General features: G+C 41.1%; 1 protein-coding gene across 1 annotated transcript in view; it reads left to right on the top strand.

Annotated features, from left to right (window-relative positions):
• The window catches only part of MYO3B (myosin IIIB), a 429,858-nt gene that overhangs the window by 312,302 nt on the left and 89,890 nt on the right, over positions 1 to 27,666 (top strand). Inside the window, exons 30-31 of the mRNA XM_087434928.1 lie at positions 7,373 to 7,474; positions 12,032 to 12,134. Of these exons, the coding sequence (XP_087291054.1) occupies positions 7,373 to 7,474; positions 12,032 to 12,134 (205 nt within the window). The remainder of the gene's footprint in view (positions 1 to 7,372; positions 7,475 to 12,031; positions 12,135 to 27,666) is intronic.

Consider the following 27,666-nt stretch of genomic DNA (forward strand, 5'->3'; position numbering starts at 1 on the left):
TCTGTGAGTAAAAAGCTGAGGCTGATTTCTGACAGCTATAGGCTGAGCATTTTGGAGGGGGAGAATGTTTGGGGGGACAAGCATTGTGATTGACTTTGGGAAAACGTTTTTGTCTGTGAGTAGGCTCAGGACATACAGAGATCCCCCGAAGCACGGCTTAGAGGAAATGGTTTATAGCAGAGAGAAGGCCCAGCCTGTGGTTTCAAGGTTTCTGTCAAGAAATGGGCACTGCCAAACCTTGCTTGGGCACAAACAATAGAATTCTTGCCCTGAAATAACTTGGAATGCAGAGGAACGTTCTTTGCTATGGAATCAATTATTGCTCATGTTAGAATTAAACACCCAGAGGGCAAGATACTATTCACCTGAAGCACAAAGAGGAAGCTGCAAAGCCAACATGAGCTTGAGGTCTGCTTGTGCCTGATGTCATATTGACATGGCGCGGAAATGTGTTCAAGATGAAACTTTGGTGCAGCAGTTGGCCTCCCCACGTCTCAATATTAAAATTTCCAAACCTCTTCAGTTTGGAATCAATTTCTCCATCGTGGACCTCATATAGAGCCCCAGCATCTGGCTGCAAAGAGGTAGTACCTGAAATGGTACCTTTACCACCTCAGCATTGAGTGGGGCAACATTATTGTGGTCAACAACACACTCAAGTTGCCTTTACTGTATGTCTTTACATTTTTTTCAAGTTTTTTTCCATATAGAATCATAAAATGTAGTATAATATTTTATAACCTTTATTAGTTATTTAGGCTGTATCCACATAATAGTAAAGAAACATTTAGGGAAAAAATGAACTGTGCTATGGCAAGAATGATCATATTTTTTTCCCTTAAAAACTCCTGTGTGTAGAAAGGCAGATTTTGTTGTCCCCCTTAACAGATGAAACAGAAACACATAGAGTTCAAATAAGTTGTCTCTCCTTATGTGTTACGTGACTTTAAGAGTTGATATGAGAGCCCTCTTCTGAGTCTTCAGCCAATGCTCTTTCCAGTAGACCATGCTCTACTATTAGTTTCCATCTTGGATATGGCACATGGACATAGAGTACCAGTCAAAGCATTGGGAAGAGTTTTATATACCATCCTAAGTGTGGGGACTTTGGAGTCACAACAGTTGAGTTAAATCCCGGCTGTGCCGCTATTTGTCATATCGTTTGGGGAAAATCACTTAACTTCTTAGCCTTAGTTTCCTCAGCTATAAAATGGGACTCATTAAGGCCTAATTCTCAGGACTATTGTGAAGATAATAGCAGATTATATATGCAAAGCATCCTGCACATTACCAACACATGGTAGATATTCAGTAAATGTTAGTTCCCTCTCTGTACCCCCTTCCTAAATATGAACTTCACTGGGAAAAAATAATCAATCTGTGAAATACTCTTCTCTGGTGAGCATAATAATGTTATAACTTCAAAAAGATGAAACTATTTCTCTCACTTTCAGAGAAAAAAATAGTACCTGTCAAATCTCAAATACAGTTACAATAAAAGCTGTATAAAAGAGAGAATTTTCCAAATCTCAACTTATGTCTTGCTTTTTGACTGGGACACATAAGAATATGATAATAACATGTGAAAGAATTCAGGTGGTTTTATTTTTGTTTCTATAAAGAGTTGTGCTCCAACTTGCTGAGAACTTGATTCATATGTGTAAATTGTTAAGACTTAGGTGGTGTCCTACTGACATCATTTTTCTCACTTACTGGTTTGAAGCCCTTCTGCAACTTGTTCTGTAAAATAGCAAGTCCCCCCCTCACCCCCTTCCACAAAGTCAGAAATCTAAAATCCAGGACTTAAATATCACCCAGATTTGCTGCCTGCTGGTATGGAAAGCAAGTCGCCTTTCAGATGTCTGAGAAGTTGGAAGATCTCCGTGTACCTATCATGTTTAACCCATAGTGACGGGTGATTGGCAGCATAACAGCTGAGCGACAGCCATTTGGCCAGGAGTTCAAACCCCAACACGAAAAGCCATAGCAGGATCATGGCTTGATTTGCTGTGGCCGTGAAGTCTGAATTGCCAAACACAGAGGCAGAGGCAGAGGTGACAGCTGGTAGCCATTCTCATCAATAAAGTTGTGACGGTTGAGATATACAACCAACAAGAGCCTGCTAATTTCATAGACTTTGAGCCAAGTGCTTAGTGTCAAAACCAGCTATGGTCAATGATGCAAATGTTTGTGAAGGGTCCCTCATCCACAGCAAGGCTCTCCCCACCAGAATCTCCTCCTAGCAGGTTAGAAGCAATTGGATCCTGCTTTCCAGGAACAATCCAGTTTGAGGAGAAGAAGGCTTCATCCTTTTATTTTTTTGAATTCTGATAACTTTTTAAAAGTCAGATTTATTGAGGTAAATACTTACATACAGTAAAACTCAAACAGTTTGATAAAATTGGACAAACACATACAGTCAGGTAACCCCCTCCACAATCAAGAAAAAGAACATTTCCAGAAAGTTCCCTCATGCCCCTTTTGTTGTCCATCCCTCCCACATCCTCAGCTCCTGGCAACCACTAATGGGTTTTCTGTCCCTATAATTTTGCCTTTTCCAAAATGTCATATAAATGGAGTCATATAGTATGTTGACTTTTGAATCTGGCTTCTTTCACTTAGCATAATGCTTTTGAGGTTCATCAGTGTTGTTGGGTTTATCAATAGTTCGTTCTTTTTCATTGCTGAGCAAAATTCCAGCATATGGATGTACCACAACGTTGTCCATTTACCAGCTAAAGGACATTTGTTTCCAGTTCTTCGTGATTATGAATAAAGCTGCTATAAACATTCAAAACTTTATCTTTTTAAGAAAAATTTATAGGAAAGTAAATAACTTTGCTTTATAGGAAACTAGAGCTGTGTAAGCTGGAATGATCCTAAAGGTGGGAGTTATTTCCTTCTTGATTGATCAACAGAAATACTTATTTTCCTAACATCTTATACTTTTGCATAGCAATTTACAGTTTATACAAAGCACTTTGACTCACCTTATTCCTGTAAATATCATAGTAACCCTAAGAAGTAGGCTAGGAATCTTACCCCATTTTACAGATGGTGGCTAAGAAATCTCCCTGCAATCCAGACTGCCTAACTCCTAATCTTCTGTCTTTCTCCCACAACATTTTCCTCACATTCTGTCTGTGCAGAACACTCTGCTGATGCTTTTGGGGTGGTCACAAAAACAACATAAAATATTATTTTTTTCCCATCAAGAGGAGATAGTCTGATGCTCCACATTGTATGTCTTTAGGGAAATGCAAATTAAAACAATGAGATACCATTACATATCTACTAGAACAGCCAAACTCTGGAATACTGACAACATCAAATGATGTTGAGAATGGGGAGCAACAGGAACTCTCATTCATTGCTGGTGGGAATGCAAAATGGTGCAGTCACTTTGGAAGACAGCATGGCAGTTTCTTACAAAAGTAAAGATACTCTTCCATGTGATCCAGTAATCACACTATTTTGTATTTAACCCAAGGAGTTGAAAACTTATGTCTACACAAAAACCTGCACACAGATGTCTGAGGCAACTTTATTCATAATTGCCAAAAGTTGGACGCAACCAAGATATCCTTCGATAGGTGAATGGATCAATAAACTGTAGTACATCCACACAATAGAATATTATTCAGTGCTAAAAAGAAATGAGCTATCAAGCCATGAAAAGACAAGAAGGAAGCTTAAATGCATATTACAAAGTGAAAGAAACCAATCTGAAAAGGCTACATACTGTATGATTCCAAATATATGATATTCTGGTAAAGGCAAAACTATGGAGACATTAAAAAGATCAGTGGTAGCCAGGAGTTGTCAGGGGCAGGGTGGAGGGTTGTCACAGGGAGGAATGAATAGGCAAGCACAGAGGATTTTTACAGCAGCAAGAATACGGATACCATAATGATGGAAACACGTGATTATACATTTGTCAAAACCATAGAACGTACAATACCGAGAGTGAACCATAACGTAAACTGTGGACTTTGGGTAATTATGATGTGTCAATGTAGGTTCATCAATTGTAACAAATGTCCCACTCTGGTAGAGGATGTTGATAATGGGAAAGGCTGTGCATGTGTAGGGGTAGAGGGTAAGTGGGAAATCTCTGTACCTTCCCCTAAAGTTTTCTGTGAACCTAAAACTGATCTAAAAAAATAAAGTCTTAAAAAAAAAGAAGGACAGTCTCAAATGGAACCAGGACGAGCACACCTGCCCCAGGCTTGAGAGGAGTACTAAGCCAGAGCCAATTAACAGAGCCACAAGAAGCAAACATCTATGAAGCTACCTCCAATCCTTTTTGGAAGCAGGCTAGGGCATCAATTATAAGAAATAAATACAACCCGAGGCTGCTGAGAATCGGAAGAGAAGAGAGAAACAGTCCCCAGATGCTTGAAGGGAAGGGGAATTCCCCAGACAGTGATGTTCCAGGGCAGGCGAGAAACTGATCTCTAGGATAAGGGAAAATCTTCCTTAGTTTCTGAATTAGAGAAAGTGATTACCAGGCAAGACTTTCTTTGAACTCGAAGTTTGACTGGGATAATGACTGGAATTAAGTACTAAAGAATCAAAGTGGAAAATGCTCTTGGAGGCCTGAAATTATTAGAGTTGTTATGTGTGAAGTCCAGGGTTTCTGATGTGGCTGTAGAAAAAAAATATATATATATATGTCAATGAGATTCTATTTTTTAAGAAAAGAATTTGACTTTCTTGGTGCTGCTTTTGGTGGCATTTGCCTGTCGGACCTCCCACAAGTTGGCTTCTTTATATTCTGATAAGATGGCTGCTGACCAGCTGTCACTCTAGCCAGAAACCACACCGGCTCCTTGTGCAATCGGCCAGCAGCAGTTAGGAGGGCAAGGCTGGGCTTTTGTGCCTCATCTGTATGCGCCTTCTCTGCCAGGTACAGTGGGCACCCTTTGCCAGGTCCATTATGAGGGCAGAAAAGCTTACCTAGCCTAGATCACCAACCAGGAAATCTACCCAGACAGTATCCTTGCTGGAAACAACGCCTGGGTCTGTCCTCTGAGCGGGTCATCACACTCCAAGCCAGGCCAGAGCCTCCTCCTGCAGCAGCTGATCTGTGGGACCTCAGAGGCCCAGCTATGTGAAAGAAATAAAGTCTGAATTTTTACTTCTACTTATAAAGGAAAAAATAAGTTAGTAGGGGTTAATGATTTTTAAATGTTTAAGTAAATGGGGCTGCTAAATGGGGAAATAAAGACGGAGAAAGGTCAGAGATTCCCGATGTAATATTCAGGAATTCAGACTTTAGGGCAAAATTGATTGAGTTCGAACCCTAGCTCTCCCACTCTTCGGCTGTGTGTGACTCTTGGGCAAGTCATTTAACCTCCCTGTGCCTCAGTTTCCTCAGCTGTAAAATGGGAATAATAGTGGTCTCTACTTCTTAGAGTTACTATGAGGATTAAATGAGTTAATTTTTGTAAAGGGCTGAGAACAATGCATAGAACATAATAATCCATACATTGGTGTTTGTTAAATAAAAATAATGGATAATTCCTTGGCTCCTGTTCCTAATTCCCCCCAACCCCCAGCCTGAATGCACATACCTGATCTTTTTCTTCTCTTCTGTTTTAATCCTTAACATGAGTCAGCTTCCCCGTCTCATATTAGTTTCCTAGGGCTGCTGTAACAAATTACCCCAAACTTTGTAGCTTAAAACAACAGAAATTTATTTTCTCACAGTTCAGGAGACTAGAGGGCCAAAATCAAGGTGTCAGCAAGGTTGGTTTCGACTGGAGGCTCTGAGGGAGAATTCTTTCCATATGTCTCTCCTAGCTTCTGGTGGTTCCTGGCAGTCCTTGGTGCTCCTTAGCTTGTAGACCCATCACTCCACTCTCAGATTCTGTTGTCACATGCATTCTCCCTGTGTCTCTCTTTGTCTTCAAAAGCCTTCTTATAAGGACACTAATCATTTAAGACCCACCTTAATCCAGCATAACCTCATCTTAAACTAATTTCATCTGCAAAGACCCTATTTCCACGTAAGGTCACATTTTGAGGTTCTAGGTAGAAATGAATTGTGAAAGAACACCAGTCTACCCAGTATACCCCTTAAAAGTTTCAGGATGCTTTCACATCTTTTATCTCTTTTTTATTCTTACTCTGTATATTGGAATGCAAGCTCCATTCGAGAGGGACTGTGCCTCTTTAAGTGTAGTCTGAGGCAGCCAGCATTACTTAACATGGGGCTATTGACTGGGCCACCTTAAAAGAATGGAGACATCCAGTGCCACCAGGCTGAGTGTGGGAAGGTGATGCCTGAGGTAGGAGAGTCACCCAGAAGGAGGGAGAGGGACAGGATGAAAAATATCCCATCCAAGGAAATAAAAAAGGAGAAAAGTCAGAGATCCCAAATATTGTAATATGGTATATCTGGAAGTACTGCTGGCAAAATTAGAAACAGCCAGAGTCAGGATGGTGTAGGACAAGAGAGAACAAAGTCTAGATCACAGGCCAGGGAGAAATGAGATGGGACAGAATTGGTTAGGGTTGACTGCCTCAGGGCAGAGCCTGAAGAATATTCTAAAGCCAGAGGATCCAACTGGAAAGAACCTGCACTCTCCAGATACCTGAGGTAGTCTGAGACATTGGAACATCTTCAACCCATCATGACCTTGAGGGTCATGGAGAATGGAAGAAGACATGTGACAGCTGAGATAAACCCTTAAGTATTTTTCCACCCGAGCCATCAGCTGTTTTGGTAGACAAGTATTTAGGTGTTTATCAACATGAACTAAGCTGACTAGATGATAAAAATCTGCAATTGTGATATTCCTTAACCGAGTAGAGTGTGTAGCCCATCTTTTCCGTGACAGCATTATTGGTTGTCAACTCACAACAGTTAGTGAACAGGGCTGCAAGATGAAAGGAGGGGAAAGGCGTGCCTGAGGGGCAGAGATGTGGAGGGAAGAGGAGACCTTGCCCCTCTTTTTACTTCCCTGGTGGTAGCATCTGAAAAGGCAATAGGAAACCCATCCAGTCGTCAAACCAGGAGCCCTGGCCTGGTGCACTCATGACCTCTGTTTGTCACCCAGCTCCCTATTTGACTAATGCGATGAATGAGACAGAGGTTCCCCAAATTACCCAGTGTTACCAAGCTAGTAGGGAGTCTAACCAGAACAGTTATTAATTCTCCTGTTCCCTCCTATTATGCCCTTTCCAACCACACTATATTAAATCTTAAAAATAAGTGCCAAATCTGTTGGTGAGATTTATCACCTTGGAGCCTCAAACTGTAAGACGAGTGTGGGTTTCCTTAGCCAGGTTGTATCACCCACTTTGGTAATTCATCCAGGTGTGGGAGCATAACCTTGAGAATTTCCTCCTTTGTTTCATTCCACAGGGTGCCCTTCAGGCCAAAGCAGTGATCTGCCTCGCACTGTCACAGGGGACACCAGGGGGAGACCCCAGGTTCAAGACTGCAGTGAGCCTGGTGACCTCAAAGGTGGGGTCGTTAGAGGTTTGGGATGGGTGTCCTGTGTTCAGATTCACTCCAGAGAAGGTTCCAGAGCTTGAAATGATCACCTGATATGGACCCTCTGTCTACTACTCTGACCTTTTTTTCTACAGGTGACAGCTGATTAAATTCAGGGGCAGCCTTGCAGGGGACCCCAAAAGTGATGTCACAGGAGGGGAGAGAATAGGTAGAGATAAGCTCAGCTCCTCTGCACCTGCCCCCTCTGCTCAGTTGCCTGTTCACTGGGGAAACTGGTCTAGTTGCCACTCTCCTCAACCCATCCTCTTGGAGCAGACCCTGACATGTTTCTATCCGATTTACCTCAAGACCTAGGAAAATGTAGCTTCTCAGGAATATCTTTCTATGTTCCTGACATTGATACATAGACCTCAAACTAATTGAGAACATTCATGGCGGAGAATAGCACTGTAGACAAGAAATTAAAACTTGGGTATCTGGTCTAAACTCTCCATTAATTAACATCTTTGTAAAATGGGAGAATTGGACTAAATGAGTGGTTTTCAAACGTATAAAAAATATTGGAATCTCCCCTTTTTGCAATTTGAAGATCCCTGGACTTATGTTTGAGGAAGAGGCTATGATTTTTTAATATGGCCTTTAATGCTAATGCCAGCATTTTATGAAAAGTGAGGATGAGTTGCCCTGGATTTGACAGTTGAATTTGCAGTTACTGTTTATCTGCCAGATCCAGCAATGAGGCTCTGGGTACTTCCGGTTCCTGTGGAATCGGTCACCAGCCTGTGTTTCAGGAAATAGAACTGGAGCTTTACTTTGGGGCAAGGAGGTTAGGGAGTGGAGGAAAAAGAGAAGAAGGGGGAACCCAGGGAGTAGCAGTGTTGCTTGAACTTGAGGAGATTTGGAGGTGGAGACAATGAGACACTTTTCATTTTCAAAAGAAGGATATCTAGCTCTTACTGACTTACAGTTTAGACCCTTTCTCCCTAGAAGAAATCACAAATAGGAGGTCCTCTGGTTGTAATCAGATATGTTTTGTTTGGCCAGACACAGTGTTTTTTAAAAAACTTTGAACCTGATTGTCTTTAGGTGGGGTGTACATTCTCAGTTCACCACAAAGGCCACCACTCCCCACCCTCTTTGCCTGACACTGCACACATTTATGTTACCTGGGTGACCCCAAAGACATTTGAGTTTGCAGCACCCGCTAAGGTGTTTTCGTTTTTTTTGTCCTGATAGTTAAATGCTTTTCCATCTTATTTCAAAATGGTCCAGTGAAGAACTGGCTCAATTTTCTTGGGAAATATGAATGACTTGTAGAGATCAGTCTGACTTTGGAAGGACTCTACTCCTCCAGAGAAGTCCCTTTCAGTATTGCTTTATTTCATTAAACCAGAACAGTTAGGGATACTTCCCTGAGGAGAGGAGAACCATCTCTGGAGAAGCCTCTATTGTCAGACCTGCACATACCTCAAATCTGGTATTTTGTGAATGTTTCTGCTATTCGAGCTCATCATGTAATTTTTTCAGGCATGTTGCTGTTCTAATTTCTTTAACTTGATCTTTTCACTTAAACGAGTCACCCTCTTTTACTTGCCTGTTTTTCTCCATATCTCCATTTTTCCGATCTCCTTGTTCAGCAATTAATTTGCCAGAGAGACGCTGGGTGATTCCAACTGTTACCAGGATGTACTTAAAAATAGTTGACAATTTTGGATTTTGCTTTAAACTCAATAGTTTGATAACTTCCTTCTTATTTTTTATTTTTTTAACTTTTTTAGTTGAGGTATAATTGACCCATTATATTAGTGTCAAATGTGCAACGTGATGATTGCCTCCTTCTTATTTAAGTTGATTTCTTTACTCTGAGCCAAATCCTTCTCCCTGCTCTTCAGACAAAGCTGGGGTTGGAGGAGCAGACTTCATCTAAGCTTTATTAAGCATGTTCTCCAAGTTTCTGTTTGGTTTTTATACTTCAAATAACTCTTAAAAATCGATATTTTGATGACTGAAGTGTAAATGAATAAGAAACATGGAATAAGTTTTCCCTTCAATTACATGAACAGAAATTCTATGGGTTACTGTTGGAAACCCAGGCAAAGTAACTGGGGGCGTGTGCCAAGCTCCACGTAAAGGTGTTGATGCGTCCTCTCTTTCCGGTGGTGGACACCGCACTTTCCTCGGGAGAACCCCAAACCAAGAGCGGCTCGGTCGTCTTTTCTGGCTTTGCTTGGGCTTTTTCCTCTCTGAATTGCTATCAAACTGCCATTGCTCCTTTTTATACTGAGGATCTCAAAATAGGTGCAGACGAAGGCCAGCTCAGCTTTCCACACGGGCAATACCATCTGGGCTTTGATCAATGAGTGGTGGCTCTCGGTGCTGCTGGATTGGCCCAGAGAACAACGTTAAAATTATTTGTGTCGATTTTCCTTCTTAGTAAGGAAACAGAGATATTTGTGTCCCTGAAGTGGGCTCCTCTTTTTTCTTTTCATGTCAGTTCCTGCTTTTATCTTGCTTATCACAGTATTATGAGTAAGCTTGGACCGAACAGTGTTTTAGAATCTCCGGGAGGGGGAAACCTGCCTGATCCTCTCACGGGAGAGTTCATCAATCAAGAGACGGCAGGGAGGGGAGGGGAGGGAATCAGTTAATGAAATTCTAAAAGGCTGCAGCTATTTTTCTTGATTTCTGCTTTTTTTCTTTCTTTTATTATTGTTATTTCATTGTTTGCTCATAATGTTTTTTGTGTAATAATAAAAATGTAATAATGTTCCATTTAAATTTTTCTCTTTATCCTGTTGGGGTTTATACCAATAACAATGACAACAACAACAGATGGTCATATCTACCCCTGATAGCTCAAAGAATTACGTTTCTGCTACACAAGAGATATTTATGTCTAAGAAACCAAACTAATAATATAGAATCAAAGCATACTCTTCCCAGAATAGACAACACCAAAACAATTGATTTCTTTTTTTTTTTTTTTGTGAGGAAGATCAGCCCTGAGCTAACATCCATGCCAATTCTCCTGTTTTTGCTGAGGAAGACCAGCTCTGAGCTAACATCTATTGCCAATACTCCTCCTTTTTTTTTTTTCCCCCTTTTCTCCCCAAAGCCCCAGTAGATAGTTGTATGTCATAGCTGCACATCCTGCTAGTTGCTGTATGTGGGACGCTGCCTCAGCATAGCCAGACAAGCGGTGTGTCGGTGCGTGCCTGAGATCCAAACCCGGGCTAGCGGAGCACACGCACTTAACCGCTAAGCCACGGGGCCGGCCCGCTGATTTCTGTATTTCTGTTTCTGCACTCTATCTTTGTCATGTTATATATTCTATCATTATAACATCAACCTTTTATAATTTATGCATCTTCCACAGTATGTCATAATCGCCAAGTTTATATATTGTATTTGTTGGTTATATTTCGGTTTGGATGCTTCTAGATAATCTAAAATAAAAATAGTAAATAGGTGCAGAGTCCCTTTCCCACCCAATTAATTGATAATGACTATGTGGAACTGTGGTTCTCAGCCCCGGCCCCACATTAAAATCATCTGGGGAGCTTTCAAAAATTGATGCCAACCCCACCCCAGGTCAATTTCAGAATCTCTGGAGGCTGGGCTCAGGCATATTTAAAATCTTCCCAGGTGATTCTGATGGTATAGCCAGGATTAAGAATCATTGATCTGGAATGTCTCTCAAACTTCAGGATGGATCCAGATCACCTGGAGGCCTTAAAAACATGGATTGCCAGGCCCCACCCCCGGAGTTTCTGATTCACTTGGGTGGGACTCAAGAATCTGCATTTCTAACAAATTTCTAGGTGATGTTGATGCTTCATATGATGTATTCTCATGAAGTCATGATGATGTGGATCCACTCTTTGAGAACCACTGATGTGAAGCATTGTATTAAGAAGGAACTTGAAGCTGAATTAAGGTTCAGTGGAAAAGAAGGCCATGATTGATTAGTTATGGCTGCCATGATCACAGGAAGAAGGAATTGTATTTGTCACCCTAACTCTTGAGAAACTCATCAGTAAACTGTCCTCAATCACAATGTAGAAATAGGCTACCCCTGGAATTATTCCCTACCTGCAGTGAATCCTACCCACATTGTGACAATTCATTCCTTGACCTAATATCCACATCAGCAGGCAGCCATGCCCTGCCCTGCCCTGCCCTGCCCAGCCAGGACTAGAAGTCTGTCTACTAACTCTAGCACAGTGCTGTTCCAGCTAGGGCCTGCTGCTGCTATTGTGATCTGCCTCACCTGGGGGCCTTTAATCTCTGTCCCGTATTTGTATCTATTTCCAGAGAGAGGTAGCGCGTTTTCCTATAAGCGTGAGTTATTTTATCCAATTTGCTGGCTGGGACCTAGCACTGAGCAAGGCCTGTGGTCACAGAACAGGTCGGTTTTGATGACGTGTCCTAGACAAAGGCTGCAAAAAGTCAGCAAGCAGCATGAGAGCAGGGAGAGAGGTGCTGCAGAGAGCATAGATGGGTGCTAACCTTGCCTATTTCTGAATTTATCCTTAAATTTCTAAGTACTTGTTTGTTTTCTCTCAGTTCTGAGGGGCTCTGTAGATCAAAAAAGGAGTCCACAAGCAGAATCCAACAGTGGCCATACAGAGACTTCAAGCAACTCTCCTGCTATCATTGAGAAAACTCGGTGAGTCTTACCCGTGAATGTTCCCAGTCTTAAACTCAAGGGCTCGGTTCCAATAGACAATGAAACAAAAGTATTTCTAACACTGTTACTTTGGTGAGTTGGAGAAAGTGGAGCCAAAAAGTGTCCCCCATCAGATTCTCCCATGTTAGAGGTCATTACCCTATGGGCAAAAATCTTTATTCTTCAGGACAACCTGAACACAATCCTGCTTTTTTGGTTCTCTTCATGGTAAAGCTTGTACTTGGCCTCATCGGGTTAAAGCAGTGGTTCTCAACTGGGGGCAATTTTGCCCTTCTCCCCTGGACATTTGGCAATGTCTGGAGACATCTTTATCGTCACAACTTTAGGGGGAGGAGTTGTGCTAATGGCATCTACTGGGTAGAGGCCAGGGATGCTCCTAAACATCCTACAATGCACAGCACAGCCCCCTCACAACAAAGAATTGTCCAGCCCAAAATGACAATAGTCCTGAGGTTGAAAAACCTTGGGTTTAAGCTAATGCAGAAAGGGAGTATCATTTCCTATTTACTCACAGGTTTTAGTTAAATATAATTCAAAATGAGTGGAGTGCTATTGCCTGGGGCCATAGTGCTCCATTTTCAATGTACATCTGAGCCAATGACCCTGGCTAAATGTAGTCTCAGGTTACTTTAATTCCAGCCAGGCCATGACACCAAGTCTTGGAGACTCGAGGACCTCAGATGCCTTCCTGTTCTTCAGGGAAAACTACATAACCTACCTTCTCCCAGAAAAGGTTTCCAGGCCTTATCATATATGTCACCAGGAGGAGGAGACAACTATAGGAAGGAGTGGACCATGGCAAAGGGAAGGTCTAACCAGAATGATGCTTGCTTTTCTTATTTTCCTCCAAATTGATTGTGGGAACTTGCATTAAAATTTACTCCAGGATTTGGAGAAAGAAGCAGATCATTAGAAAGTTCTTTGCATCTTTTCACCTGGAGAAAGAGGTGGTCTTGATATGTAATTTTGAAAAATAATTCTTAATTTTTTGAGACTTGACAAATTGGTCTCAAATTGTTGTTGGACTGCTTTTAAAGTAGCTGACCTTCCTAATAGTCAGAATAGCTCATTTAAGGTTCTTGAGAGACTAGTATAGGCCTATCATCTCATGTTAGAATAACAAAGTTTAGAATTTCTGATGCAGTGGAAAGACCACTGAACTTGGCAGGTGGAAGACATGGGTTCTGGTCCTAGTGCTAACGTTTTCCAGCTCTTTGACCTTGGCCAAGTCAGACAACTAGTTTGGTAAATGGCTCCAACCCCAGCCTGACTCCCCTCAACCTCAGCTGATGACTAATGGTACTCAGAATCTCAGGACAGTGCTGTGAGCAACTTCCACTTCCCTCCACTTTAGAGTCTCTCCTTATCTTTAGCTGTCCTTTCTTCCTTTGCTCTTGTTTCACAAAGCCGCTGGTCCTCTTCCTTGCACAGGCTAACCCTCCGTCATGTTCCTGCCCACCAGGCCTTGCCACCATCAGTTACCCCACTCCTTGCTTTCACATCTTTCTCCCTCTGCTGCCTCTTTCCCTTTTGCTTATACCTCTTCCCATTCTAACAAAAGCCCGCTCTTGGCCCTGTCTCCTGTCTTCCTGCTTTTACCATCAGACTTCCTCAGACTGACATCCAGGTTGACTGCCTCATTCCCTCACCAACCCTTCCTTCCTTAATCCTGAAATCTGATCTGTGCCCTCCCCACATCTCTAAAACTGTCCTTGGGAATCTCAGCTCTCAGTTGCTAGAGGCTCATTTTCATCAGACTCTGCAGCATTCAATTCCATGCCACATATTCTCCTTGAATCACTCTCTTCCATGGGTGTCTGCAGTACTGCAGTCTTCAAGTTCTTCCTCCAAGACATCCTTCTCAGGTTCCAACTTCCACCCACCACCAACATGCAGGCAGTTCTCCAAGTCCTTGACTCTCTTCTTTCTCTACTTCTCACCTGTGTGATATCCTCTCTCACTGGTGTATTCTGGTGTCACCTCTCAGCCGTGAGAGCATGATTCTCAGATCTCTGTTCTGAGCTCCACACTCCTACGCCCACTCCTGCTAGACATGTATTCCTGATTTACACACCAGGACCTCAGCAGAAAAGCCCCCGCCAAAGCGCCTCCTCCACCTGCCCTTCCCACTTCTGTGAGTGGCACAAATGCTCTCTTATAACCCGGCCTTGAAACCTGGCCATCATTTTTGATTCCTACCTCTCACTTAACCCCATCTCCAATCATTTTCTAAGAATCCTTCCCTGGTCCAGGCCTGCCATGATCTCTTTCTCTCTCCATTCTCTCCTCTTTACAGATGAGCTTTCATTTCTGACACCTGATCAATCGTCCTAACACATACTCTGACTTTTCAAAGAACTTTAATGGCTTCCCATTTCCACCCAAAAGATATTCAGATGTCTCAGTCTGCTATTCCAAGCCTCTCCCTGTTTTGCTCCAGTTTGTCCTCCAGACTCACCTCTGATACATTTCTGTATGCATCCTCTGGCTCCCTAGAATCAGACTCCTTATTGTTCTACCAGTGCTCCTTCCTCTGTTCTCTCTGCCCATTCCTTTCTGCTCAACTCCTACCTATTTTGTGAAGATACACTGTCATATCCCTTTCCTCCAGGAAGACCTTAATTCTATTTAACACTCCTTGAACTTTCGTAACAGTACTACTCAAAGTGTTGGTTTGCAACAAAATAATGAAATTGTGTCGGAATGTAAATCAACCTACTACTTTCTTCATCAAGAAAGTCTTGTTATGAAAAAAATATCAGCTGAACTAACCAGTGTAATTGGTGATGAATTGATTTACATTTTGGCACAAGCATCTTATGACATTGTGAGTGGTAATGGTTCACAGACAGTCCTCAGACCACACTGTGGTTTATCACTCTCTATGGCTCTTCATGTTTTGCCCTGTGGTGTGGTTGACCTAGCAGGTCAGCTTCTGAAAGGCAAGGGCTGAGTTTTACTTCTGCCTGTTTCCGATACATGCAGTAGGTACTCAATAAGTTTGTTGAGTCACTCTTCAGGACAGAGATTTTTATGAGAGAAATTTTCTTCCTGCTCAATCTTTGGGTGGTGGCAGCAACAACAGAATACAGATAGTGTGTCAGGACATTCTTGTCTCGGGGGAGTGGGGTCCTATTTTTCCCTCTGTGTTTGATGGTCACCTCAATGCCCTGTGGGTCAGCCCAGGGGTTGACAGGAAGGAAGTCTTGGAGGGCAAAAGGAGGATGGAAAGAAGAAGAAGAGAGCTGAATTGTGCCAGTGATGATGCTCTCAGCCACAAGTAACAGAACCTCCTACCAATAGACTCAAGGATCCCTCAGGACAAGAGGTCCAAAAACAGAAGTTCCAGTGCTGGGTCAGCCACTCAGGGATGTCATCAAGGACGTAGGCCCTTTCCATCTCTTTGTTCTGCTACTTTGGCATATCAGCAATGCCTCCACTTATGGTCACAAGGTGGTTGAAGCAGTGTTAAGCATTACTTCCTCACATGGCAATGTCCAAAGCAGGGAGGAAGAGGTGGATGGAAAGGGGGCTCTCCTCAGGAGTCTGTCTCCATTTGTCAGAAGGGAAACCTTTCCCAGAAGTTCCCTAGACACTACCCTCACATCTCATTGGCCAGAATTGACAGAGGCGGCTCTGCAGGAGAGCTGCAAGGGAGGGTGGGGAAGAGAGCATTGGCATTTTCAGCTTCCACGTGGAGAAAGTAGGCAAAGAAGAAAGGGCAGTGTGTGCCAGAAGAGTCCCAGAGGGGGAGTGATGGGAGCAGATATATACCGGGGAAAGATGAAGGCATGGCAAAGTCAGAGGGGAGTGATCATAAGGAAGACCCAGAGACGACAAGAAATATTGCTGAGAATAAGAACGATAAGGACATTTTGAAATCTTCGCTCAGATTCACCCAACATTTATTGTGATGCCAGGTCTTTTCCCACAATTATCTCACGTAATTCTCACACCAGCCTTTTGGGTTGGTGTCACCAACTCCAAGTTACTGATGAGTAAACTGAACCTCTGGAAAGCTAATCAAGTAGGTTCCAAATGCTGGCCCAGAGACCTAGTTCTGGGTTGGATGTATCAGATTTACTTACTTCTGCCCTCATTCAGCTAGTCCGGGGATCACCCACTGTCACACAGAGAATAAACGGCAGGTCTGTGGCTTGAATCCAGATCTTCTATCTCCAACATAATGACAACAGCTCATATTGATATTCGTTAACAACTTCCTGGGCACTGTGCTAAGTGTTTTACTTGCATTATCCTATTTAATCCTCATAACAACCCTATGGGAGAGGTATACATTTTATTACTTCTGACATTTAGAGATTACAAGTGACTTTCCAATGTTACTTAGTAAAGTGACAGTCAGGGTTTGGACGCAGGCCTTCTGACTCCAGAGCCCACACTTTTAAGTGGTGCATTCAACTGCCTCTCTAGATTGCAGGCTCCAAATGCTTAGCCCAGGGCTTTTTCTACTCTATGTTCTCTATAACTGTCATTGCAGCAAATCTTAAAACACAATCAGCTAAGGAATAAACTCTGATTGGCATAAAACTGTCACCCTGTGATTGGTGGAGAAAATTCCAGCACCAAATTCTTGGGAGAAAGCCTACGGCCTCACGGAAAAGTCACTCCCGTCTGTGCATGATGGGGTGGGGTTCACTTGGCGAGGGAGAAGGAAACCTCAGGTTGAAAGTAGAAGTCAGCGGTTGGTGTGGCATTTCTATGCTCCACTTCCTACATGAGCCTGTAACTGTGTACAGTGAATGATAGAATGGAAATAGTCTTTTATGTCATGGGGCTTTGTTCCCATGATGGTAATCCTCCATTTTAATGCTGATAAGTACAATAGTGAGGATTATGCCCCTTAATTTAATTTGGCCTGCATATGGCAAAGCTCTCGCAAGGCTTTTATTTGACATTCTTTAGCACAGCTAGCCTGTTGTGTAAAAAGAAGCCCCTATGAGGGAGGCAGGAGATTGATAATGCTGGTGCAGATGTTTTTCCCCCAGCAGCTTGTAACACACCCCTAGAGAAGCTGCTTCTTCGTGGGCCACTTCAATGAGGATTCAGACTCAGAGTGATGGGAACCTTCACAACTCAAGCAGCTCAAGGGGAGTTGGCACCTCGCAAGAGGGGAAAACGAGCACATATTTCTCCCATGTGTCATCCTTGTGGCTCTGGGACTTGAAGCCAATTGGGCTGACCTCAGAATTGATGAGCCAGAGAAACTGCCTCCCAGTCAAGGCCAACTGGGCTGGATTTGCATGTGAGCTGTGAAATACAGATTGCCACGTATCTTGACAAACACCCTGTGCATGGGGTTGTTGCAGAAATACGTGGCAGTGCTAAGACTAAGCAAAACAAAACTTTCCTTTACATATCAGGAGGACCTTTCTTTTCCCACCCTTCAATTCCCACGCTCATTTTTCCTTCTAGTTTCATTTCACTCCCTCAGGAGGCGAGTGCTCTCCAGCAAATTTCCTACCACTGTGGCCAAGTTAGTGCACTAACGCGTTAGAGGACTTTGTATGGAACCAGAGGGGAAAAGGCAGCAGGTGGTGGAGCAGTGGTAGGGATGGTGGCCTGTGTTGTTTCGTTCGGGTAGAAAGTGGATGGGCTTTGGTGACAGACCTTGGTTTTGAATCTTAGTTCAACCACTTACAAACTATAAGACTTTGGGCAAGTTTCTTCATGTTTCTGAACTTTAATATCCTAGGCTGCAAAAAGGGAATAATTTTGAGGATTAGAGATAATCTATGCAAAGGAACTAACACAGTTCTAGACATGTAATAAATGCTCAGTAAGGGATGATGGTGAGCTGTTGTTGGTCAGCTGTCGTTGGTCGTGGTGATAGAAGTAGTAGCAATAATAGTAGTAGTAGTGATATTCGAAAAGTTCCTATAAAGCTAACTAACATGAAGGGTCAGGACCTCTCTGGCTTGGCTCTAGAGCTGTAGATCAAAATAAACATTGAGAATTCCAGCACTTTAGAAACTTAACAGTGCTCATTCTCTGCTTTAACTTGAGAGCCAAATTTTATTTTCTTGTGTTCGTGGCTCTTATCTCATGGATAAATCTGAGGTTGACTTTGGGCCTAAGACTCACACTTGCCAATATGGCCAGGATTCCACTAGCACACCCTCAAGTGATAACTTTCAGAGCTTCCTTAATTGTTAGGGCTTTCTTAGAGTTTCTAGATTTTTAAAATATTAATCGGTCACATTTATTTTCAAAACCTTTTTGAAGCCAGAAACCTTGTCACCAGCTGAAAGGAGCTTCAAGGAAAAATCTGTTTTGAGTTATATTTTTTCTTGTGGATTTTCTTATGGCTGTATATAAATATTTATCTGAACTATCTCAACAAACCTTAAATCAAGTGATCCTTGTGCAAAGGACCCTTTTAGAAGGATTGTGCATGTCAAGAATGTCAGCAGTCAGAGTTCTCTCTATAGCCGGATTCCAAGGACCAGAGGCCTCTTTTAAAATATTTGGAGCTGTTTGGTGGTTTTCAACATGTCTTTTGTTTTCCTATTTCTGGATATCTGTTCATGCTGTTCCTTCTGAATAGACTTCCCTTGCCAGTTCTTTCTTTACCTGTTATTTTACTCATCCCATCTCACCCATGTGGCACCTCCTGCAGGGCCTTGAAGGAGACTAGAGCTAGGAAAAGAGGATCCAAGGTGGGAGCAATAGAGTGAGCCACGGCCCAGAGGCAGGATGTGCAAGGGGCACTCTGGGAGGGTGAGACGTCCAGTGGGATGAAGGCTAAGGGTGGGGTGGTAGTGGAATGATACAGGGAGAGCTATTACAGGGAATAAGGCAGACAGGAGCCAGGAAGTGGAGGCCTTAAAAGCTGCATAAAATATTTTGGACCTTATTCTATAAGCCAAGAGATACACAGCCACGTCATTGGATAGAATATGGTCTGCAGACGTATTTTGTTTGGCCTGCACAATGTTTTGAAATTCTTAGTTAGTTTCCAACATATAAAAATAGAAATATTTTATATAACAATTCAGATTTCTGGTGGCTCTTGAAAAACTGGAGTATCTCAACTGAGTAGAGGCTCTTATCCATTGATACCAACTCTTTGTCCTGCTTAATTCATGGCCTGGCCCCATCAGCATCTGAGTTTGATTCTGGCCCACTGTGTGCAGGGGCACAATGCAGGTAGAGGAAACAGTTTAGGCTACAATCTCTGGAGCCAGACTGTTTCTCTTTTAGGCCCAGACTAACTCAATGACCAACTAGCTCAATGACTTTGGGCAAGTTAAGCATATTTCTAGTAATGGTACCTACCTCAAATGGCTGTTGTGAGAATAAACTATAGGAAATATTTAAAAGACAACCTAGCGTGTAGTAAGTGCACAAAAATGCTAGCTGTTATTACTATAATCTATATGAGATAATAAACTCCAGGGCTAAAACTATGTCAGTTATTTCTTTATGACTCACTGAATCTAGAATCTTTGGCCATTATAGGCATAAAATAAAAATAATTGATGAACGGATGAATGAATATGTGCTCCTTGAATTTTTATTTCTGTTTGGTCCAAAGCCAAATTTAATTACTTTGTCCTCAAGAAATGCTTCCTATTTATCTTGAGTTTGACTTGAACATAATAATTAATTTTTGATAAAGTAGAAACCTGGCTTTCTCAAAAAGCTAACAAAATAAGTAAAAGGAGATGCTGTTGACACTGTGTTGTTTTTCTGTAATGGATCTACCTTCCTAATTCAAAAATAAGCCTCAAGTTTGGGAAGATGCTTAATTATGTTTTCTGTAGAAGCTCAGTTATTGGCAGGTGGTTGTCTATGGTTAATATCTTAATTTAAGGGTCAGTTGCTAGGAACCAGAACGTAGTGAACTTAGACAGAAATGATGTTAGAATGCATGTTTGACTTGTGTTCTATGACCACACCCAACCACACGTGAGATTCACACTTCAAGACAATGTTATTGTGCCTGGTGCTTCAGACAAAGATGGAGCATCTCCAGAAACTATTTGGACAGTTCGGCATGAGAACTAATTTCCAGTATGTCCAACATATCTTTATATATATCTAAAGTTACGACAACACCCCACTAAGGCCTTTAATGTGATCACCTATGGACATGAATTTGTACTTATGTTAATCTACCCTAAACACATTTGCCATTAGCAAGTTATGCAGTTAGCAAATGATGGCATGAGCTCTGCAAAGCTGACCTGCAAGGTTAGATTCACTTTCTTTCTGGAAATCTTGCACATTTACAGAGAACACGAGTCCAGCGACATTTAATTTTATTTGTATAAATATCATCTAAAAATGAATGATATATTCAAGATTCTAAAACTTTCTCTTTAAATTTGTGCTTTAAATGTCAGATGGCTCTCTTCTTTTTTTGTAAAATATCAGTTTTTTAGTATGATGATGCCTCTACTTTTTTTAAAGAAATCTCAATCTCTTTTAGCTTTTTTTTTCTTCTTTCTCTTTCATTCTCTCTTACTCTCTCTCTTTCTTTTTCTTCCTTTCCTTTCCTTCCTTCTCTCTCTTTCCTTTCTTCTCTCTCTCTCTTTTTCTTTCTTTGTCTCTCTCCTTATATAATTAATACCCACATCTCTAAAGTTCTGGTTTCTAATCTAAAAGACAATTTCAGGTAATGACAAAGTCTGGCAAATTCTTGCAACCATTTTGCCATCTCTTATCCCCTTCCTACATTAGTCATTTTGTGAGTGTAGGAAATTCTAGAAATTCAGCACATCTCTGATATCTACTTTGCTTGTATCCTCATCCAGATGACAAAAATGCCTTTGCATATCCAGCCTATTTTGAAAGAAAAGAAACTTGAGAAAAGAAAACTTGCTCAAGTTGAAAATATTGCAGGAAACAAAATTTGTGTAAAAATGAATTCTATATAAAAGTGTTTCGTTATCAACATTTAAAGAAACCGAAACTATAATCCTACAGATTGAAGGAAGATTAACTTTGTACATTTTCACAGCTTATTAACTTTATTTCATTTTCTTCTCTGGTTAGAAGGAACAATATTAGTGTTTCAGTTCCAAATGTATTTTGTGAGTTAAATGGCAGTTGGTGCCTACCTGTAGGACACAAGTATGCCAGCATATTTCCCAACGGCATTGCCCTAGTCACTTCAAATTAAGAAGGAACCTGACCAAGTATTTACCATGGAAGCTGTTGACAGTAGTAATGCCACACTCTCTCTGTTGCATCTTAGTACTTCTCAGACTTGTCTCCTTGATGAGTAGACAAAACAGGAGAGGAGGGTTGAATGTTTTCATCTGAATAGTATGGATCGGGAAGACAGAGAGAAATAGAAAGCCTTGGTGAAACAGAGCTCTAGAGACCGCTGTGATTGGGAAATTAGATAATAAACAGTCTCTGATACCAAGATTCTAGTGGCCTAAGATCAACACAGTCTGGAGATGCAGGCAGGAGTGGCCTTCTGAGCTCTGGCCCAGACCCTCCCCTGAGAGCTCTTTGTGTCAACAAGAACAGCCAGCGTTCCTGGCCAGCTCCCAACACTCGGAGCGGGGCTATCATTTTTGTTTGCTTTGCAAATATCTTAATGGGAAGTGGTTCAACACCACCTATGGGTTAATCTGAGGGGTTCTGCTTGGCAGCTGTTAGCTCTGAGAACCACATGGCTACTCTTGGATGGAGTGAGTCGGGCTGACAACTACCCAGCGCCAGGTTGAGGCAACTTCTTTGCTTATTGGATTTACTGACTGGCAGGAAGCACCTTGTTGTCTTTTATTTTTAGTTTGTTCCTACTGGGAGAGTAAGGATGTTATTCTCAGATCCAACTGTGCTTTTCCCTCTAAGGCAGGGAAGTTGTTTGCATTAGTTTCACTAGCATGCAACATACTTCTTTCGCCTAAGCTCATTCTCATAGACTCTGAAATTTGTTATTAAAAGTGACGTGTAGTGGCAGTGGACGTGGTGGTATTATTGCAGGAAGAGGGATCTAGTATGTTAGCCTGGGGGGAGAGCAAAGCTATGCTCTGTCTTCACCTGGGATCTATCGAATAGATACTGAATTTCTTAAGAGTTCCTGCTCTACTGGTCCCTTAATTTTTTCTTCTCTTCTTGAATTTGGCTTTCATTTGTCTTGACCCATGGGAATGCTTCCCTGGATGACTTGACCAAGTCATGTCTCTCTGGGTCTGTGTCACCTGACACTGGCACAATTGAGCTCTGTCTTAATACTTTCCTAACTAGATTTCAGGCAGAGTTGGACAGTTTCCACAAAGCGGGTTAGGGAAGTTCATAAAGTGATGACAGACTTGTAGACGGTTTCCAACTGCCCCACTTGTAAAAATGCACAAAGTTCAGATGACTCTTTAGGTCCTGGAAAAAATGTCCAGCTACCTTATGGAACAGTTCAGCCTTCCTTCTAAGACCTTTATCCTTTCCTGAAGACTTCCGCACCTCTATTTTTAGGGTTGCCTTGGTGGTTGAGAACAGGGGCCCTGGAGTCTACTAGACCTGCTACAACTAAGGGTAGAATCTTGATAACTTATTTTCTCAGAGCCTTTGTCTCCTCATCTTTAAATGGAAGACAAAATGGCACGATGTCTACCTCATTAGGTCATGAAAATTAAGTCAGATAACATATACGAAGTACACAGCATCTCATCTGAACAGAAAAAGCACTCATCAATAGTAGTAATAGGGGGAGTTATTGTTGTTATCTCTGAAGAATCTACCTTTTTTAATGTAATCCTTAGTATTATACATTCTTTACATTCTTTTCCGAAGTACTCATTTTGAAGTCTGTTACTCCCAACTCCTTAAAATTAAGCCAGTGCCAAATTTAGGACAATTTGAGTATCAAAGTAAATAATGATAATAAAGGAGTATAATGTATTGAATAAAATGAGAATTCATGCATTCACATTGAGAGAAAGAAAAGAAGAAGGGAGGGAGGAAGGGAAGAAGAAACAGGGTAAACTTTTCCTTGCAATAAGATGCAAAATAATAAATGTAGAAGAAATGATAAGAGCAGAAAATTACCATTTGGCAACAACCAAAATAATCATTGTTTCAGGCAAGAATCATAAATGGATACCAAAACTAGTAAGTGAAAGTTTAAGGAGTAACAAGCTATTTGCATTATCAGAGTAAATCTCCATGAGATATTCATTAATTACAAAAGGACAGGGGGGAAACCTGGCAGACAACACCTTAACCAAGTGATGAAAGTTAGCATCGCCAGTAATCAGACAAATTGATAGCATGTGCCTCCTGATGGGATGCACTGAGAAGAACGCAACATCACTTCTGTGGATTTCTTGCCAAATGTGCATAACCTGAATTTAATTATGAGGAAACAGCAGACAAACCAAACAGAGGAACCTCTTCAAAAATGACTGACCTGTAGGCTCAAAATGAAACACAAGGGAAGACTAAGGAACTGTTTCAGATGAAAGAAAAACTAAAGGAAAATGACAACTGAATACAATGTATGATCTAGGATTTTCCTTTGCTATAGAAGACATCATTAGGACAATTTGCAAAATCTGAATACAGTCTGTACATTGGATAATAATATTGTATTAATATTAATTTCCTGATTTTGATCATTGTACTATAGTCATATAAGAGAATGCTCTTTTAAGAAACACACATTGAGGTCTTTAGAGATAAAGGAGCATGAAGTGCAAGTGACAATCAAATGGTTCAGAAAAAAATTATATGTTTGTGTATATGGATATCAGCATACATGTAGGGGAGAAGGAGCGAGGATAAAGCAATAAGTACGTTGCTAATATTCGGAGAATTTGCTGGGGAATACACAGAATTCCTTGTATTATTCTTGTGTCTTTTCTATAAATATGAAATTAAGTCAAAATAAAAAGTTAAAATTAAGAAAGAAAGTCAGTGCTACTTCCTTCCTTTAAATGAGGTAATTCGTCAGCCACTTTCCCTTTAGATCCTGACGCTCCTCCATCCACACCTAAATATCTACCCACATCAGTGCTGCACTGTCTGGTGTCTGTCCTGGGGCTTCTCCACTGCAACATCGCTGATAATCACTACCCACTGCACACAATCCTGTTAAGCTTTTTTACTTCCTCTTTTAAAAATTCCCTAAAATGTTACTTCCTACCCTCATGACCTCTCCCTCATCTGTCTTTGGGCCTCATCATTTAGTGCCATGCTCATCGTGCACTTCAGTTCAGGGCTTCTTGCTTCTCTTTCCTCCAACTGAGTATTGCTTTCAGAATTAAAGGAGGAAAACTAGGTTAAATATTTGGGGGGGGTGGCGTCCACTGATGACAACAGCGTCATTCAAGGGACATGGATGTTAGTCCTGTCTCTCTCCCTCTGACTTGCTTGGACAAGTCTCATCACCCCCTTGGGCCTCAGTTTCCCCACTTACAGCATGAAAAAGATGTAGTAAATGGTCTCTGAAGTTTCCTTTGCCTCCACATGTCTATGCCCTGGCCTAGTTCAGTCTTTAGAGTGCTAGAACTGTAATTCAGAAGTAACTCAATCCACCAGTTACCTTGTGACCCCACTCAAAGGAGGGACAGAGGTTACAGAAAGGAAGCCACGCCAGATACCTATCATTATCATTCTCCCTTCTCTCAAGCCTGAAGTTTCCAAGTTCAGGGATTTTTCTTGCAGAAGTGCAAAATTATAAACAATAAGTGTAACCACCTTGCTAAGTAGATGTTTTATTTCTAAATTCTGACCATGTATACATCTCTTAATTTAATCCTTTTAAAATCCTATTGTCTTATATTTTTGTTTTGTCCTGCCTGAAAGCACACATGTAATCCTTTTCCCCCAGCTTGGCGAGAGTTTTTATTTATATTTTGCTGGTGAAGAAGCTGAGATGCTGATTTGCCCAAGTAAGGGTTGCCATATTTAGCAAATAAAAATGCAGGATACCCACTTAAATTTGAATTTTATATAAACAACAAAATTTTTTTTAGTATAAGTATGTCCCATAAAGTATTTTTAAAAATTTATACTAAACAATTATTTGTTGTTTACCTGGAGTTCAAATTTAACTGAGTGTCCTGTATTTTATCTGGCAACGCTAGCCCAAGTTCTTTAGAACTAATGTGTTATGAATATGTATGTGTATACCAAGAATATACGTCATGAAGTGTGTTGCTAAACCTTTACCAAGTGTTTACAACTGTCCTCTGGCCTCTACGTGCCATAACATGTAGTGTTTTTTACACTTTAGAAGCTTTTGATTAGAAACATTTTCATAAAGACATCAATTCCTATTTATTTATTATGTTCCTTACTCAGATGTCACCTTCTGTAGCCACTCAATCTAAAATTGCAGACCCTGCCTCCAGCACTTCTTGTGCCCCTTCTCTACTTTAATTTTCTTCTTTGGAATTTACTTCTATTTAACATGCTTTCATATTTACTTTTTCCTTTTGTTTATTATCTGCCTCCTCCGTTAGAATGTAGGTTCTTCTGAGCATAGGAATCTTACGTCTCATTGTTCACTGCTGTATCCCCAATAACAGTAGGAGACAAATTGAAGGTGCTCAATAAATGTTTGTGGAATGAATAAATGATATCTGGGAAGCTATTGAGGACCTTATATCGCGCATGTAATGTATGTTGTTGTTATCATGCAGAATCTCAAGAAGGCTTGCCACCAAATTAGAGCCTTAAGTGTGGTACAAGTATATATAACCTTATTATTAGTCCATAGACACAAGGTACGTAAAAGGTCAGCAGGTCAGAGGTCAAGGAGTATCTCCTGATATAGTCGGGCTTAATTTAATCTGCCTCTTGGCAACGTTTCTAGAATTAAATGTTAGTTGATCCAAGTGTCATTCGTTAACACTCAAATATGATTGTGTGGCTATCTGGAAGAGTCCAGTAACAAAATGGCACTGAATACTGAGAGCATAGGCTCTGTGTCCACCAGATCTGGATTTGTATCTGGGCGTGACCTGGACAGGTTACTTAAACAGCCCAAACTTTGGCTGCAAAATGGGAACCCTTGTAGGACCTACACTGCTAGCGCTGACATGAGGATTAAATGAGATGATGTGGTCAAGCCCTCTGCACAGTGAAGTGTTGTTCAGCTGTTCTGGCTGTGCTGTGGCCCTCAGCCCGTGGCTGTGCATTACTTCAGGTCACGGTGCTCTTCCTCACTGCTGCATCTTAACTCCATCTCTGGGCCTGAAGCCCGGTTCTCTCGTGGTTCCTTTGGTTGCCAGCAGAGAACTGAAGGAGGCTTTATGGGTGGCTCTCAGCTGAGTGTCGTTTTTTCCAATAAGGCAAGTATTCTCAGAAGAAGAAAAGCTTTCTGCTTCCACCTTAGACGTTACACAGTGACAGCTGCCTGCAAAAGAGTAGTGAAGGAGGAAAAAAGAGGAAATGAGAATGCAAGAACTGGCAGATTAAGGCTGGATGGGCTCATGGTTGGGGAAACGCAATGAGGCAAACAATATCAAATTTAAAGGGCTCAGTGGGATTTGGGAAATCAGTATAAGTACATAAATCTAACTAGTGCTAACTTAGAGCAACGGCATTATGGAACATTTATCAGCCTTTTTGAGCCCTTTTGATGAATTTGTCCTTGAGCCATGTTCTAAAACTTAAAATAATTGTATCCAAGAGCAAACAAATATCCATATATTTAAGTCTAACTTGCATATTCCACTCATTCAGCAATGATACTGATTGGGGATGAGATACAGGTATGTATTCAAAATCGTTATAAAAGTTACCGAGTAGCCAAACCTAATGAGAAAAAAACACAAAAGATGTGATTATTCCTTCTTGTTTCCCTTTTCTTCCTGCAATAATAGTGATCTTATTTTGCACTATTATCGTTTGTTTTCACTTCTCCTATACTCTTTGTATTTCCTTCACATCATATATTAAAGCCCAGGAATAATGTTTTCCCTCTTTAGAAATCAAGAAATGCCAAATAAATAATAATGAGGTACCACTGTTTTGTTTTGTTTTTTTGCCAAAGAGGTAAGCAAAGATTAAAAAGACTGATAATACCCAATGTTGGTAATATGATGTAAAATGGGTCCTTTCATACTTCTGTGGATGTCAGTGTTAATTTTTGTTGCTTTTTAGAGGAGAATTTTATGATATAATTCAAAAGCTTTAAAATAAGCAAAAAGTTTGCTCACCCTTTGACCCAATAGCCTCACCATTAAGCTTTACCCTAGGAAATAATTGGACAAGTACTCATAACTGTATGTACAGAATATTTAATGATCCATTTATAATATGATAAAACTGAAAGCAACTTAAATATCCAAAAATAAGAGATTAGTTAGATCACTTATGATAATCACCCAATGGAATACCATACAGCCATAAATTTGACATACATGCACACTTGCATATGTGTGTATTACAAATATATGGGAAGATGCTCATAACTACAAAAGGTAGATTATAATAGTAAATATGTCATGAACCATTATCTTTAAAAATGTATATTATATGCATAGAAAAGTGTCTGAAAAGATATACACGAGGATATTAACAGTAATTA

Source organism: Ceratotherium simum, chromosome 9 (assembly GCF_057802395.1).
Source record: "Ceratotherium simum simum isolate JZ-2026a chromosome 9, ASM5780239v1, whole genome shotgun sequence".
Taxonomy (NCBI): domain Eukaryota; kingdom Metazoa; phylum Chordata; class Mammalia; order Perissodactyla; family Rhinocerotidae; genus Ceratotherium; species Ceratotherium simum.